The sequence below is a fragment of the Triturus cristatus genome, chromosome 3_2 (genome assembly GCF_964204655.1).
Source record: "Triturus cristatus chromosome 3_2, aTriCri1.1, whole genome shotgun sequence".
NCBI lineage: Eukaryota > Metazoa > Chordata > Amphibia > Caudata > Salamandridae > Triturus > Triturus cristatus.
In genome coordinates, this window is record NC_140584.1 from 198,204,793 (window position 1) to 198,222,051 (window position 17,259).

Here is a 17,259-nt window from a genome sequence, read left to right on the forward strand (position 1 = left end):
ATTCCATGGCTCATTTAAAGGTATCAGAAGAGCTGGTTCTTATGGAGTTTATGTTCCTTCTGTATATCATAACATTGTTCCTGTCATTTCATCCCCAGGTTTGGTCATCCCTATCGTTTACTACTCCAGATAACCTTGCAAAGCTGACACTTGACCCAACCTTTCTCTCTCCTAAGGGGGAGTTTCAACAGTTAACCTGCGCTTCCAACTTAAACCTTTGAGAGTGTTATACCTTATTGCAAGGGGATCATGCTAACTCCATATATTATGTGCAGCGTGAGCATGCCTGCCACTGCTTCCCTTTCTGTGTCAAGTGCAGGGCATCCAAGTGTGTCATAATTCCACTCGTTAATTATTAATAGGCTTGTCGCTCTGTAGTATGAGCTAATATTCACAGCTGCAACCCCTCCCTCATAGGTGGACATGAAACAGTTCATTAAAGCTCTTCTTAGGGTTTCTTTTTCCAGAGGAAATTGCATAGCATGGAATTGAGCTATATAGAGAGTTTTTGGTTTCAAATGGACAGTTCTGAAGTTCGCAGCGCAGGCTCTCATGTTCAATGCAACGGCACTGCATATCAATAATAAAAGGAGAGGAACAGAATGTTATCTCACTCCACAGTTTATCAAAATGGGGCTGGATATTTCTCTGCCAAATGATAGTCTTGTTTTCAGCTGTGCACACCCCTAAATATTTCAGCCCCTATTTGGACACCAGCAATTTTCTAAAAAGCGCTTTGACGTCTCTTCAGGGGTAGTAAGCGCTATATGAATGCAATTACAATACAATACGCATCAGACAGCCATCACTTATTGAGCACCAACCCATCCTCCCAGTCTTTGAGCCCATATTTAGTGTTTGTTCCACCAGAGAAAGATCAAAGAGGCCTCTTGTTCATATTCGTACATCTGACACTTTAGTAGTCGTAGCATGAGGTATTAAAATTTTATTGAGCTCGAGAAGGAGCCATGTGTATAACAACATTCCATTTGATGAAACATTTGCCAGATACTCACTAACCCCAGAGTGTCCAGAAACCTAGCCAGGCCTGTGGACCCTTGTTGCCAGGACAACGATCCTCTAGTGCAGTCCATCATCCAGTTAACAACACCATTGAGATTCCCCCCCCCCCCCCCCCCCAGCCCTCACCCCCCCCATGATCCAGTAACCAAATGGAAGTTGCGTTAATAGTTTATCAGTGATCTTCAAAAAGGCCATGCAAGGGGTGGGGGCCTGTAAGTTTGTCAAGAGACAAGGTTTCCCATGTAGTGTCCAAGTGAGTGCTATGTATCGCCCCACAGTGTCACACCATACCTTCACTACTTTGAAGAGGACATGACTTTGGATTAAGATGGCTACACCCCTGAAGCCCCTGGTGAATGCTGCATGCACACCCTAGTGGAGCCGTATCATGATAGGTCGGCCCCATCAAATGTGTTTCCAGTAGTTGGAGAGTATCAAAGTTTTCACACTTAGCCATTTTGAGGCCTTCTCTTTAATTAATTTTATTAAGGAGGCCCTTCAGATTCCATGTGAGGATTTGTCAACCGCAAGCCCTAGTTTACTATTTGTTGCTGGACATTCGGATGTATGCTGCACTTTGGGTTTTGTAGACGTCTGCTCTATTAGTATCAGTGATGAACTGCCATTTGAAACGATCAAAATAATTAAAGTCCCCGTAACCTCCCCACATGCTACACTTTGAGAACATGAAGCATCTTTGATGTAAGGCCGAAAACATGAATCCTACCTTGTGTAATGTAATCTGGTGCTCATGCAAATCGTCCTTAAGCCCTTGGGCCAAGTTTGCGCTACATAAAACTGCAAGAAAACAATTTAAGAATATGTTGCTGGATAAATCAATGGGAGCTGCCAACGGGGTTCTCTTATTCTTCCTAGTGGCAGTTTACTCCTCTGTTTCATGGAAGAAGTACATATATGTGGGTTTAGAAATGAACAGGAGCCTCGAGGACCAACGATGCTTCCCGTAGATATTTGCTCAATACCCCACCAGTCTATTCCTTGCATTTGTTAACATTTTGTGCTGTGTCTTTCTCCTCATAGCCGGGCATTCACATATTCGATAAGTCATTTTAACTGGCTCTTGCCAGCGGTTCCTTGTCCATTCTTGGTCAGTGCCTGGTTCGTCCTCTACTTGTAGTCCTTTGGATCCATCCTTTTTGTGGTTGAAGACAAAGTGTTTCTTCCTTCCTGCCTCTGCTCTACAATTCTCATGTCAAACAAGGTTCTTCTACTCCTGATGAGGCCTGTTACGAAGTGTCAAAAAATGTCTTTCTATAAATGCTCGTCTGTCTTGTAGTGAGTGGAATGTAGTATTTTAGGAGAAACTCACTTAGTGAAGGTTAAAATAAGTCGCCTAAACAAGGGGGGAGTTTGTTGTGGGCGAGCTGCGACTAACAGTGGGCCCTGATTGGAATAGAATTTGCAGATTTGTCCACTTGTCATGAATATAATGTTGATTAAGCAAGGTCAGTGGTGAAGCGCCACAGCAGTTCCAGGCTGGCGGTGATGAAGTCGCTATTTCACAGGTACCCGTGAATGTGGCTTTATGTGCCTCTACGTTTTGTGCAGTGGGAAAACAAACGTGAAAGAAGAGAGTAGTACGCGCACTACCTGAAGCTATCCAAAGTTTTTAAAGTTGCACCGTGCTCACGGGGTATCACTCTCCGAGATGGAGTGTAAACATAAACATTGAAAAGCACCCCCAATGATTTGGGGTGTGTCCCCCAGGCACTGGTTGAAAGCCGCTCATGCGGTTTTTAACTCATACTATGAAAAAGGTTCATCACAAATTGAATTTTTCTTGAAGTGAAGCTTTACTGTTTTTCTATTACTTCATAGAAAATCGAATGGCTGTTTTAGTCCATAAACGACAATATCTCCATTGTGTTATGCAGTTACATAGTCATTCCCATAGTCATTCCCAATGCATTTCGGCAGAACCTGCCTTCATCAGGGGAGATCTACAAATAATCATACACATCATGAATATACTGTACGAGGATATAGTGTGCATATTACACCTGATAGTGAAAAGTGAGATGGTAAAAATACGTGCAATAACGGTAAAAAAACATAGAGAAATAAATGGGTAAGTGCCCGTGTGTAAACGATGGGACCGAAGGTAGGAATGGCGTGTGACTAATGCTAACGTGTGGTAAATTAATATGTTACTATCCGGTGTGTCTTCAGTTGCTTGTGATAGGTTATCAGGAAATAACGGGTTGTGTCAATAAACGATCGTGGTTTGGTGGTGGAAGGTGCCGGGTACGATCAACTAGATAGTGCTGTTAGAGGCGAACTGGTGAGATTAATTCCGAAAAACGTGTGGTTAAACAAGTTCCAACATGCGCTGATATCTAGGTTAATATTTTCTTACCGAATGTGTGGAGTTCTGACGTGCGGGCTCAATGGTGTGGTAGTAGCCGGGTTTCGTGCAAGGATTTAAAAGAAGATGTAATCACGTGATACGAGTGATCACGTATAGAGGGTGAAAACAGACTATGCGAAGATAGTGAGTGGCTATACGGATAATTTAAAAAAAGATGTGATCGCGTGAGAGGGTGAAAACGGACTATGCGAAGATAGTGAGTGGCTATAGAAAGACTAAAGGTGTAATGGGAAGATTGAAAGTGTGGAACGTGAATGAAAAGTGACAAAAAATAATTAACATGATCTGAATGAAAAACATAAAGGAGCATAAAAGCGATTAAGTTTAAGTGGGTTTCTAGAATTGAGAGCGATGTGAAAGAGTTGTGATGGGATAGATGAAAAAAGCGAAGGAAAAGAAAGAGGATAAAAAAGTGAAAGCAGTGACAACATTTCTGAACAGAACACGAGTGATGGTGTTAAGATGAAACAAACAAGGAGGTTTGAATGAAGTGGTACTAATAGTAAATCCTTCTCTTAATGTCCAGTGATTAATACTATAGGTAACAGGTGAATTCTATGCGATCATTCATTCCTTTTGGCTTCATGGAGTTCAACAGGTAAATCCAGTGGTTTTCTCGTTGCAGAAGAAAGTTATGGTTGTCTCTCCCTTCTTTTTTCTCAATGGTTTCCAAAATACAGAATCTCAATTGGCTTCAGTAAAATGTTGGGCGACAGATGACTTCAATTGTTTGGTTCTGATGTTTGACTTGTGTTCATTTAATCTGACTTTGATTTTTCGTTCAGTTTGTCCAACATAAACCATGCCACAGGGGCATTTGAGCATATATATGACGTTGGAAGTGTCACAAGTGGCTGTTGTTCTGATTTTGATTTTATGCCCTTTCAATGGATGTGTTATGTGTGGACCTTTAATGATATTGTGGCAGTTGTTGCAGTTTAGGCATGGGATTGTGCCTTTGAATGTTTGCTGGACGGTTGGTTGCGTTTGTTGTAAAATTTCCCCGATGTTCTTGTTCCTGGTAAACGCAAAGATTGGTGTTTCATCGAATATGTGGTTGAAGTCCTGTTCCAATGTAAGAAGTTGCCAATGTTTGCGAATGATGCGTTTATATGAGGTGCTCAAGGTTGAATACTTGGACACTACAGTGATTTGGTTTTTGGAGTTTTTGGTTTGAGGCTTCAAGAGTTCATTACGAGTCTTGGTTGATGATCGTTTCAGTGCTTCATGCAATACCTGATCAGGGTATCCACGAGATCTAAATCTGCTCATTAAGGTGTCCATTTGTGTATTGGATCTGATGGGGTTAGAAACAATTCTTTTGATCCTAAGCATTTGTGAGTACGGAAGGTGTTGTTTGAGGGGTAGGGGGTGGAAGCTGTGGTAATGAAGGGTGTTGTTTCTGTCTGTGATTTTCCTGTACAGATCTGTTTCAAAACCGGTGGGAGGGGGGAGGAGCCAAGATGGCGACCAGAGCAGACGCTTGAGCGCCCGGCTCCGTCGGCCCTTGGCCCCGGACTATTATCCTGATTCCTATCCTTGCCGATTCTCGAGGTGAAACGTGTGCGACGACGCGCTGTCCACGCCGCCGCTTCCCCCGAAGTCTCAGCCCGCCCGGATGCTGGAGTTCTTGGTGCTTTTGTTCTCCGCCCTGGACCCCTGCTCCATTGTGGCCTTTTCCGGCCCCCTGGAAGCTCCGCAGTCCCCGGACCCGCTAGCGCAAACCCGAGCCCCGCGGTCCCGACCTCACCTAACACCACGGACTGTCGCCAGATGAGCCTGGGGAGGGACGGCCAGACACCTCCTGCACCCTGCGCCTGAAGGGCTGGGGCTGTAAGGTAAGCCCCGGTGAGGCGGGTCTCCTGCCCCGATCTGTGGACCGCGCTGTCGGAGGCTGCCGACCCCCTTCTTCTATTGCCTAATCGGCTGCAAAGAGAACCCGAGGGAAGGGAGGCGACTGTTGGTTTTCCCAGTTGCGGCGCAGACCTGAGGGGAACTGACTCCTTGCTACGACCCCCCCCCCCTGGCCATTGTACCGTCCGGCGGTAAAACATGGCGTTGTTTGCCTGCTCGCGGCTGGGGGGTGATACTCCGGTCTTGCCCGCTGCCCGCTTCGCCCTCCCTCCACCAGACACCAGCTCCACAGTGCCGTCCCGGATTGCTGCCGATGTGGGGGTGCAGCCTCCGCTGACATGCGGCTCCGTACTGGCCGTCCTGCGGGACTTTCGTCTACAAATGTGTGCTCGCTTTCAGGCGCTGAGTGAGCAGTTTGACTCCATGCTGTCGGCTGCGGGCCGTGAGCGCTCCGTTTGTCATCAACACGGCGTGGGTCTGCCAGTGCTTTTGTCCTCTTGCGGGGACGCAACGGCTGTGTGTGATCGTGCTACACTGGTGCCTGCATCTGGCTTTCTCGGCACCCAGGATCAATTGCTCTCCAGCTTAACAGCGGATACTTTGTTTCCCCGTTCATTGCTGCCTGCTTCATTGTTGCCTGCCTCACCGCGTCTGCAAGAATATCCAGCTGAGCAACACCTAACATCCTCGAGGAATCGTTCACGGTGGCCTACTGCTTCTTTTCTGTGGAACTCCTGTACTCTACATGCTATGTCTGGACTTTATGTGGTGCACAAAGGGACCTCTACAGATGGTCGGCGGTCATTTTGGGATTCTACTTCACCATCTTCTCCCAAGCGGCCATATTGTCTTTGTCTGCACGGGATGCGGGGCCTTCATGTAGGGGCTGGCTTAATCTCAAGCCCGCGATCGGGCCAGGGCTAGACTGATTAATATCGCCATGGTTTCACGGAGGGGCTGGACTGGGACTGGAACTGTATGTATACTTTGTGCGCATTCGTCGCGATTTGTCTTTTTTTAATTTAAATTGTTGTGACAATTCATTTTCACACGACCGCTTTTGGGGTAGTGGGTTCTCAGTGTGTGGAAGCCAAAGATGGCCGATGGTTTAGGGCGCTCTGATGATACGTAGGCTCCTCCCCACTTTCTTCTTTTTGGGAGTTTAGATTAGAATAGTTCTATTCTTTTCTCACCCCCTTTATCATAGGTGTACCGTTTTCTTATCTTTCTTTACTTTATTCTTACTCTTTTTCTTGTCTATATTTCGGGTTTATTGGGCGACAGGCACTATGCTGGGGGGGGGGGGAAGGCCGTAGCCTCCGCATTGGTGTAGGGTGGGGGGGGTAATTTACTGTTTCTAATTAGTTCTATGGGCCTTTTTCTTTTTTTTTTTTTTTCTCTTTATGTTTCTGCGCTATACTTGTTTCGATTCTGGGTCCGGGTGTGGGGTTGACTGAGTGGGGGCGGCACTGGAGGGGTGCGTAATTGCTCATGTGACTATCCTGTTATATAACTGCATTGCCTCACTGCCTGAGATTTTACTTCCATTGCTGTTTTAATGATGCTGCTGCTCTCCCGTGTGGTGAAGATATCGTGCGGACTCGAATCTCCTTGGTTCTTATTCTTCACTGACTATTTCCCTGATAAAATTATTTTGAAAACTTTAAAATTAACCTTCACTTCTCCTTTCCCTGGGGTCAAGGATCTCTCCAGTGTATGATTCATAAATCGTTGCTAACCTTGACCGTTGAAGCACAGGGGCCGTAATGTTTGTATCAGTGCTTAACTGTATCGTGGCCGGCCTGAAGGTTGTAGGCCCGTATTTGTTCTTTCAATATGCACAAATAAAGGTTTTAAAAAAAAAAATAAAACAAAATAAAAAAAAACGGTGGGAGATCGAGTGATGTTAACGTCCAGGAAAGTGATGGAATGAGGATTGATGTTGAAAGTAAACTGTATTCGTTGATCAATGAGGTGGAGTTGTTCCAGTTGGTTTTCAAGAACGTCGATGGGGCCGTTCCATACTATGAAGATATCATCTATGAATCTCAAGTAGAGCTTTAGGTGGTCATCCATGTTTTGGTACTGAGAATGTTGTCTTCTTTGAACCGATTCATAAAGATATTGGCGTACGCCGGGGCTGCACAGTTTCCCATGGAAGTGCCCGTTAGTTGCTGAAACCATTCATTGTTATGTTGGAAGTAACTGTGTAGGAGAGTGAATTGCATCAATTCCATTAGAAAAACTTGTAGGTCTTGTGGGTAATTGGATTGTAATAGTGCGTGTTCAATGGCTTCCAAACCGGATGAATGGGGGATGGATGTGTACAGGGAATTGACGTCCACTGTGCATAGGATAATGTTTTCTTCTTCGGTAATGGTTGTTTCGTGTAGTTTGGTTAGAAAGTCGGTTGTGTCCTTAATGAAAGATCTCATGTTGTAAACACTAGGTTGCAAGTGACGGTCTAGATATTTGCCCACTGGTTCATGTAGGCTTCCTCGTGTGGTGACGATTGGTCGGCATGGTGGTTGGGTTGGGTGTTTATGAACACAGTTCTGCAGTGCCAGTGAAAATAATGGTGGCCCAAAAACACAGAAGCCCGAATCCGGGTGAATGCTGTTAAGTGTACAAGCTCACCCACCCACACATTAGGACTTAAAGCGCCGGGTCAGATTCAGTGTTATTACAGTAGTAAAGCATTGCCATGAGAAAGTGCTTTTTATTGTCTCAGACTACCTGTCATAATGACGTAACAAAGGAAAATGCATGCTAATAAACATTATATTATATTACAATCTGCACATATACTATATGTCCAATCAGGTTCTTTAAAGACTGACATTTTCCTAATACTTGCGCTTGTATATTTGAAATGCAGGTTATTCAGATGGTGATTTTCTGAAATCAATCAGTGCTCTCCTAATCCTTCATCATCTCGCACGTGGCCTTGTCCTGTGACTGGTGGTGGGGAAGGCTGAGGTGAGATCCTATTTGGCAGTGAAGCAGCGAGGCAAGCTGTGGGGTGTGCGGGGTCTCCTCTGATGCACCGAGGGGGCTTTTAAAGCCTTTTAACGGCCCTCGGGTTAGTGGGCTATCTCTGTTGTGGTTTGTGGTTTAATTTCCGCCCTGTTTTCTCGGTCTGCGTGGAGACATGTATCACAGTGCACATCTGGAGCACACTGGAAGAATCTTGTTATTCTGTTAGACCCAGTTGTGGGCGGCTGTTCTACGTGAGGAAGCATGATGGTTTCTGTAGAGATGGTGCTGGTGAGAGAACCAGCAACATGGCGGCCATGTGACCCATGAAATAACCTAGGGCTGACCTTAATGGGACAAGAGGTGCGTGGCTGAAATGTCTTCTTGGATGAAAAATTAACTAGTCCTAATTGGGTTAGGGAATGGAGGGAATACAACCACTCACCGTTAAGACAGAATTGCATGATAAAATTACATTTAGAACAGGAAATTGCAGAGATATATTGAGCAAATGGCATCACTTTTCGTGATATAGGACATTACAGCAGCGAGACAAATCAGGTGTGCTCTCACAAGAACTGCTGTAACATTGCTCAGTAGGTTAATGCTCTGACTGCGGAAGCCTCTGCTTACTGTTCATAGCTTCAAGCTCTTCTCAACCTTCCATGGTTCCCTAGTAGATACAATGAATAACATTGAGTACTGTCCTAATAACACCAGGTTCTCAGAGTAACCCATTACTTCACAGCTGCACCATGGAGCCGGCAGTATTAATTTTTTTTTTTTTTTAAAGTTTAAAAAACGGACTCCCAGAAGCTGGTGCTTTTTGAAGGTTTCTGCAAATTATTTTTATTTGTACGCTGCCACTTGCAATGCATGGCTTAACTGCTGGTGCTAGCAAAGATACTAAAATAATTTGGTACATTTAGAAAATCCTACGCTGGTAAATGACAAAATCATACACGATACACGCAAATTTGCACTGGTACGTGAGATGTTGGACATTGGGTAGCTGAATTTCACTGTGTTGAGTCGAGTACTGAATCAGAAGAGGGACAGGATAGATAAAACGAGCATAGACAGTGCTAATAGGTCTGGTGTTGACCGCCAGCCTTTGGCAGTGGCAGTTTTGTTTTGTCATGGTTTTTGTAAAACTTTATTTTTGTGGGGGAAGGTGCCAGACCCTCACAGTACATAAAATGGCTAAAAGCCAAAATATTTTTGTCTCAAAAACCACCCATTACTGTAGTAGTTCGTGGCACTGACATAGTCTGTTGCCGGTAGATGTGTTCCTTGTGAAAGGGCAGAATGCAGTCTCTCACAGTGAAGTCAGCCAATGGTTGAAGTGGGCCGACTCGTTGTTTCATTGTTCATGCAGTAGGGGGCAGAAGAAAATGTGAACAATGCAATATCGGACAAGTGAATAAAGAGGGCTACCTGAAAGCCCCTATAGGTATATTATGTATATAATTTTAGTAAAAATAAAAAGTGTTAGATAACGTCAGATTCGTAAATAGATTTTTTTTTTTAGGTCGAGCTGGGGCAGTGCATGCGCTGCTCTGCGAACCATGCTGTATTGAAGTACGGAATAGACGCCCCGCCTAAATTTGTCATTGGCTTGCGTCATTGTCCTTCGTAAATGGTTGCTTCGGATTCGTTCATACACTTGTTAGTCCCTCCTTAGTACCGCCTTGTCTTCATTTGTAAACTCCCATGAGGACTGGCCCTTTTACTTTGATTGTTACATGGTACGTCTCATTTAGTCTGTAAACACTATTTTCTTTAATGCGTTTCTCCTACTGCAGGCACGGCATACTTTCCTGGAACATTGAGTGCACCGTGCGCGCTTTCACTTTCTAAGCAGCCCGGGACAGTGGCAGACGCTGCTTTGAATAGGTTTCGGCAATGGCAGCCGCTTCCTTGAATAGGTCTCGCATTTACAAGAGTTTGAGCTATTGGCATTGTAAATAACAATGCCTTTTATTTATGTGTTAATTATCAAAACATAAAATAAAAGGCATTGTCATTTACAATGCCGACAGCTTAAACTCTCACAAATGCGAGACCTATTGCATTGCAAATGCTTGTTGTTTTTGAAATAAAAACTTTTTTGGCTCAGGACCCAGAAGGAAATACCTTACGTACTTTAAAAAGTACGATGAGAAGTAGTATAGAGAACGAGTGGACTTGCCTTTGCTTGGATGGGCTTTTAAGTCCATGTTATCTCCAGCATATCAACGGTGGTTAGGTTGTCCAATTGTTTTCAGTTTTTTTTAATAGTCCTTTAGTTAAACTGCAGATGCGACATGACTCGTAGCTTGTAATGGAGAGCCACTGTGTGTTCTTAGATGTATTTACTTGGCTGAATCAATGGCACAATGTAACATACTACAACACACCCTAACATAACACAGCTTAGCACAACATAACTCACCATAACATAAAGCATAGCACAGTATGATAGTCCAGCATACCAAAACATAGCAGCGTAGGTAAGCATGACACAACATATCACAAAATAACATATATTACAACACAGTATAACAAACCCCACCATAACACAACATAGAACAACACAACTCTGCATAATACACCTTTACGTAACCAACATAGCACTGCACATCAAAATACAACCTACCCTAACATACAGCATAGTACAGTAAGACAAAACATTGCATACAATGACATAACGAAGTATAGCACAACACGACACAACGTAACACACCCTCACATAACAGAACATAGCACGAAGTGGAAGAAACTTAACACACCCTGACATATCCCACACCATTGGGCAGCCCGACACTATATATCACAACACACCATAATATAACACAGCATTTCCCTAACATACCATAGCACACTACATCCTAACATAATGCTGCATAGCAAAGCATAACACATCATGACGCAGCGTAACATATTACAGCACCGAATAACATCACATCATAGAAGGTGTAATGTCTGATTATCGCCATTACGTTAATGCCTTGAAGGTCAGGATGTCACTGTCTACAGATGCAGGTAACTTGTATGTATAGTATTCCGTACGAAATGTTTGTTGTAAAGTTCATTAAGAAATGCATATCATATTGCTGTAAAAGATAAAGTTAAAAAAATAAGCAACTGTTGCTCGTGCTGCTGGTGTGTTTCGAACAATCTTCTTCACCTCAAAATGCATCCTCCTTGTCAACCCTTGACGTCAGAATGCATTTCGCTGTAAAATATAGCGATAAATGTCAGATATGCATTTATAATGTTCCCAAAATTTCGTGCATTTATGTAAAAGAAAATTACATGAATTTCGCTCACCTGAAGATACTACTACTTAACATAGCATTGCGTAAGTGTGACAAAGAGCTTCATGAATTAGTGTTGAAAAGAACAACAGAAGTAGAGTGTGTTAAATCACTCGGTTGGCTGACGGTTTAATTGCAACAATTCGTGCATTGCCTAAAAGGTGTAAGCTTTTATCACATTGAATGAAAAATTGTCTAGCAAGCGCGACAAAGAATTTTCAATTCTATTAAGGACACGGAGGCGAGGATTATGCTTCTCTTTGCTTTACTGCAAAACATAGCAGCCAATAAAACAACTTTAAACTCCAGCATACCCCGGAAGTACAACCCCCTCCAGTAGTATGCCCCAATCACTGTCAACACTTTAGTATATAAAGTCCGAATCACAACATCACTTCCTCTTTCTTTGCATGAAAAACTCTTTAACACAGTCCACCAACTTGACCGTTGAACACTGGACCACCGATTTCCCCATCGACGTGCGTCCAAACTTGAACCTCGAATTTCCTCTCCGGAAACGCTGCCATCTGTCCTCTGCCAAGATGAGTTGTCTCCCTGATGAGCCGTATCATCCTTGCCGATGCCAAAACTCCAGAACCTCAAGGTTGCTTGGTCTGTTCTCCTGAAATGGAAACTGACATCGTAACGCCCATACAAAAAGACGTTGAAGGCAATGTATAGGATTATCGGGTGGGTACAACATCATAGCAAATACACAATAATGCCATCATTCCCACTGCTTGGGTGGGATAATCCTCGCCTCCGTGTCCTTAATAGAATTGAAAATTCTTTGTCGCGCTTGCTAGACAATTTTTCATTCTATGGCAGTCCACGGAGGCTCTGATTATGCTAGTTTAAAGTTGATTCACCACCACCGAAGCTACATCCACAATAGGTTTATGATAAAACGTTTTGAATGTGGAATCAGCCGACCAGTCCGCCACAGTCATGATGTCTTGCAACCGGGAACCCGCCCCAAAAGACTTAGAGGCCATAGCTCCCCTAACAGAATGAGCTCCAAAAATGGAAACATCCACCCCCGCAAGACCCAGTAACCAAGTGACCCACCTGGCCAGGGTTGCAGATGTGACCGGGCGAAAAGGTCGCTGAAGAGCAATTAACAATTGTCCTGAAACATCAGATCTAAACTCCCTAGTACAATCTTCATAAACCTTCAAACACTTGACCACACACAATTTGCTGTGATGAGGAAATGCAGGGTATGTAATACACTGAGAATGCGTCTTAGTACGTCTGGAAATCGTAAAGGAAACTCCCGAAGGAGTAAATACTCTACCTGCCAAATCCAATGCTCGCACATCCGACACTCGTCTACATGAAATTAGACACAGTAGGACTGTCAATTTTGCCGATAATTTTTTCCTAGACAGGGCTTCATTATTCGGCCAGTTCCTCAAAAAACGCAAAACCACCGACACATCCCAAAGTACGGTGTACCTAGGTTGAGGAGGGTTCACTAACCGAATCCCTCGCACCACCTTGCAAACCAAGGGGTGTTCCCCCACCGGTCTGCCCTCCACATGCGGATGGCCCGCTGAAATAGCCGATCTAAAGTTATTCACCGTCCGGTACGCCAAACCGGACTTGGCTAATTCCGACAAGAAATTCACGATTAGATGAATATCGGATCCCACGGGATCACTCTGTCGCTCACCACACCAACTAACCCATCGCTTCCAAGCCGATTCATATCGCTTGTGTGTGGAGGGTGCCCAAGCCTGGGATAAGAAAAAGAGAGTGTCTTGCGAAACTCCCGGCACCTGCCAGCGACACCTGAAAGTCTCCAGGCCATGAGAACCAGCTGGTTCTGCAACACTAACGGGTGGCGCAGCCCCTGAGGATCCGTGAGAATGTCCGGAAACGACTGAAGACGCACCGGAGGCGCACAGACCAAGGTCAAGGCGGTTGGAAACCATGCTTGCGCTTTCCAAAAAGGCGTAACCAGGACTAGTTCTGCTTTCTGTCTGCGAACGTGAGCCAACACTCTCGGAATCATGGCAAATGGTGGAAAGGCATATAGAATGCCCGTCGTCCACGAGTGAAGAAAGGCGTCCGAGCCGACCGCTAGAGGATCCGGCCGCCAACTGTAAAACCGTGGAACCTGACTGTTGAGTCTGGGCGCAAACAGGTCCAACACACAGGGTCCCCACTTGAGATTCAACGCTTCGAAACTGCTGGGATGCAGCTTCCAGTCGCTGCTGTCCCGCAAATGTCGTGAATTCCAATCGGCAATCACGTTGGACGACCCGGGAATATACTCCGCCGTCACCACCAGACGATGGTCCAGGCAATAATGCCAGAAGTCCTTGGCTATCTCTGCCAAGAGACGAGATCGGGTCCCTCCGAGTCGATTTATGTATCTCACCGCGGACACATTGTCCATGCGTAGTAGAATGCAACAAGACATCTTCTGCGGGGCCAGAGTTCGAATCGCAAACGCTCCCGCCAGAAGTTCCAAGCAGTTGATATGCAATTTTAGCTCCTCCTGAGACCAACAACCCCCTGTCTCCATGGTCCCGCACCGCGCTCCCCAGCCCCAGCGACTCGCATCTGACTCTATCACTACATCCGGGCTGGAGGAGAAAATGGCTCTGCCGTTCCAGGCATCCATATGGTCTAACCACCAATTGATCTCCGTACGAGCCTCCGCTGAAAGGGCTATCTGTTGCGCATACGAGAGACCCTTGCGTAAATGCAAAATTTTCAATCTCTGAAGGGCCCTGTAATGCAAGGGGCCCGGGAATATCGCCTGAATGGACGCAGCCAACAGGCCTACGAGGCGAGCCAGTGTCCGTAATGATATTGTCGGAGAGGCAAGCGCTCTCCTCAATTCCTTCCTGATAGCCACTCTCTTCCTCAAGGGAAGAAGTAACTGGCACGTGAGAGAATTGATCTGAAAGCCCAAAAAATCCATCGATTGCGATGGAATCCGGACCGACTTCTCCAGATTCAAAAGGAAACCCAGGTCTTGCAACAGTCGGAGAGTCCAAGACAGGTGACTCATCAAGAGTTCCCTCGACTGTGCCATAATAAGAATGTCGTCGAGGTAAATTATCAGACGTACCCCTCGTTCTCTCAACCATTGGACCACCGGTCTCATGAGTTTGGTGAAACACCAAGGGGCGGAAGACAGACCAAAGGGCATCGCGGAAAACTCGAACCACTGGTCGCGCCAGAGAAACTGGAGAAACATCCTGTGTGGCGGGAAAATAGGAACCGCCAGATAGGCGTCCTTCAGATCTAAGCGAACGAGCCAATCCTGTTCTAGGAGGATGTCCCTCAGTAAATGGATGCCCTCCATCTTGAAGTGGCGATACACCACCCAAGCGTTGAACTCCCTGAGATTCAACACTAAACGGAACCCTTTGTCCTTCTTCGGGACCAAGAAAATCGTGCTTACAAAACCCCGAGGATGGGGAATAGACGTCACTATCGCACCCTTTTGGAGTAGTGCTTCCACTTCCCTGTCGATGAAACTCTGTTCTTGTAGGGAAAAATGTAGGGAGCCGGTCACCTGACTCTGAGTCGGAGTGGCGTAGAACTCTATGTGGAAGCCCTGCACTGTTTGTAACACCCAGGGATCGACCGTAATCTCCTGCCCCCTGTGAAGGAACAACGCAATACGACCTCCCACCATGCATTCTGTGGTATTCAAAATCGTTACCTGAATAGGAGTTATCTCCGGAATTTTGTTGTCCTCTATAGGCTCCTCTGTGGCCTCGACCTCGTCCACCCCTATTGCGGGAGGGGTAAAACTGCGACCTCTGACCACCTCTGCCTCTTTGTTCCGCACCTCGGGAGGTCTGGTTATAGCCTCGGCCGGACCCTCGACCTCTAGCGCGTCTGGCCCTATCAAAAACACCAGTGTGGAACACCTTCTTGATGTTAGCCTGCGCCTTGTCTAGGGCTGAGAAAGTGGCCACGTATTTACCCATCTCTTTGACAAATTTGTCGCCAAACAGCATGCCATTGGCCAAGGAACCCGGTTCGGTCGTGGCCATCTCCGCTAATTGAGAGTCTATTCTCATTAAGAAGGAGCGCCTCCTTTCAGTTGACAGCGCCACATTGGCATTACCTAAAAAGCACAGGGCCCGCTGAGCCCACTCCATAATATCAGAGGTGTCCAATGGAACATTCTGGTTTTTAGCGTTGACCGCCGCGTCTAATATTTTAGTAAGGGGCCCCGAAACATCCAGTAATTTATCCTGGCACCCCCGCCAGGCTCTATCCAAACCCTTTTTCGGGTCTTTTGCAAATTTTCGCATAAACGTAGCCATATTAGGGTCTAACTCTGGCGTGTCCGCCACTTTGCCAGTCAGCGATGGTCTCGGACATTCCGATCTTAATGTGGCGCGCACCTCCTTCTCGAAACCCTGCCGTAAGTTTACCCCCACATAATGGGCCACTTCAGGACAGGGAACCCACTCCGAGGATCGCGGATGAATAAGACTCTGAGGGTCGAATAATAGATTCTTAGGGGCCTGGCTGTCATCCGCCTTGTAAGCTGTATGTTTCACCTTTTTTGTTTTCTTTTTGGGTCTCACCGACTCCACCTCCGAGTCAGAAGTGTTAGTAGTAGATGGCAATGATTCATCCGTGGTATAAGCAGCCATGGAACCATGGTCTTTCATAACATTTTTTGCCATACGCGCCAATACTTTGGCCGAAGACTGCGAAGTCCCTGCGTCACTATGCTGGGTCTTCATTTTCCTCTTGCCATACTTAAGGAGGGGTTTAGTAAAAGGTTTGAGGGCTTTTATCAACGCCTTGTTAACTGAACCCTGGACGTGGGTATCCAGGGCTTCAACCAAATTCTCCTCCAAGTTTTCAGGTTCCTCATAGTCCTCATAATTATCACACTCTACCCACTGATCCTCCTCTTCGGCGTAGTACGCCATTGCCTGAAGCAGTGAGGGTTGGAGGAGATTCACGGGGGGGAGCAGCCCAGGGGTCTGTCAGAACCTGGTCACTAACAAGTGCACCAACGAAAACAACCTAAACTAAAGGTTCTGAGTCAAAGTCAAGGTGGAAGGAGAAACCCCAGTACACTCCCCTAGAGCAAGGCTCTATTCCGGTCACACGCTCCGGTAAGCGTTCAAAATATGAGGCCAGAGATGGGTGCAGTCTTTCTGTTCTGTGCGCGAGGAGCCGTTAATTCAAAAGTGCTGAAAACGAGTTCGCGCGCACAGGCAGAGCATCCGGGTAATGACGCGACCGCTCTCTGCGCACGAGCGTGTCGCGTCTGCCTCCTCCTTCTCCACTGCCCCCTAACTCTCGCAGCTAGTCAGCGACGCGCGCGCGCTGCGAGACGCCACGTCCTCAGCGGGACCGGAGCCGAGAACAATCGCTTCGGGACCGATCCGCCGATCACGCTACAAGCTAACAAACCTTCAGCACAAGCCTGAAATACAAGTCATTAGCGACGAATATCGTTCAAACAAATTTTTCCCCACAATCTACCAGACTGATAAAAAGGTAAGGAAAAAACACTTATCATCTGCTGCTGCAGCAGCAAAGAAAGAGGAAGTGATGTCGTGATTCGGACTTTATATACTAAAGTGTTGACAGTGATTGGGGCATACTACTGGAGGGGGTTGTACTTCCGGGGTATGCTGGAGTTTAAAGTTGTTTTATTGGCTGCTGTGTTTTGCAGTAAAGCAAAGAGAAGCATAATCAGAGCCTCCGTGGACTGCCATA

At 45.9% G+C, this 17,259-nt stretch overlaps 2 protein-coding genes across 4 annotated transcripts in view; one reads left to right on the top strand and one right to left on the bottom strand.

Moving 5' to 3' along the window:
• DTX3L (deltex E3 ubiquitin ligase 3L) overlaps positions 1-17,259 on the top strand; it is a 203,595-nt gene that overhangs the window by 54,828 nt on the left and 131,508 nt on the right. The gene's annotated exons all lie outside the window — the stretch shown is intronic.
• LOC146857011 (uncharacterized) lies at positions 412-16,460 on the bottom strand. Its single transcript, XM_085646740.1, has 3 exons — positions 15,356-16,460; positions 1,751-1,821; positions 412-570 (listed from the first exon to the last, which is right to left on the bottom strand). The coding sequence occupies exons 1-3, from the start codon at positions 16,458-16,460 to the stop codon at positions 412-414; spliced, it is 1,335 nt and encodes a 444-aa protein (XP_085502866.1).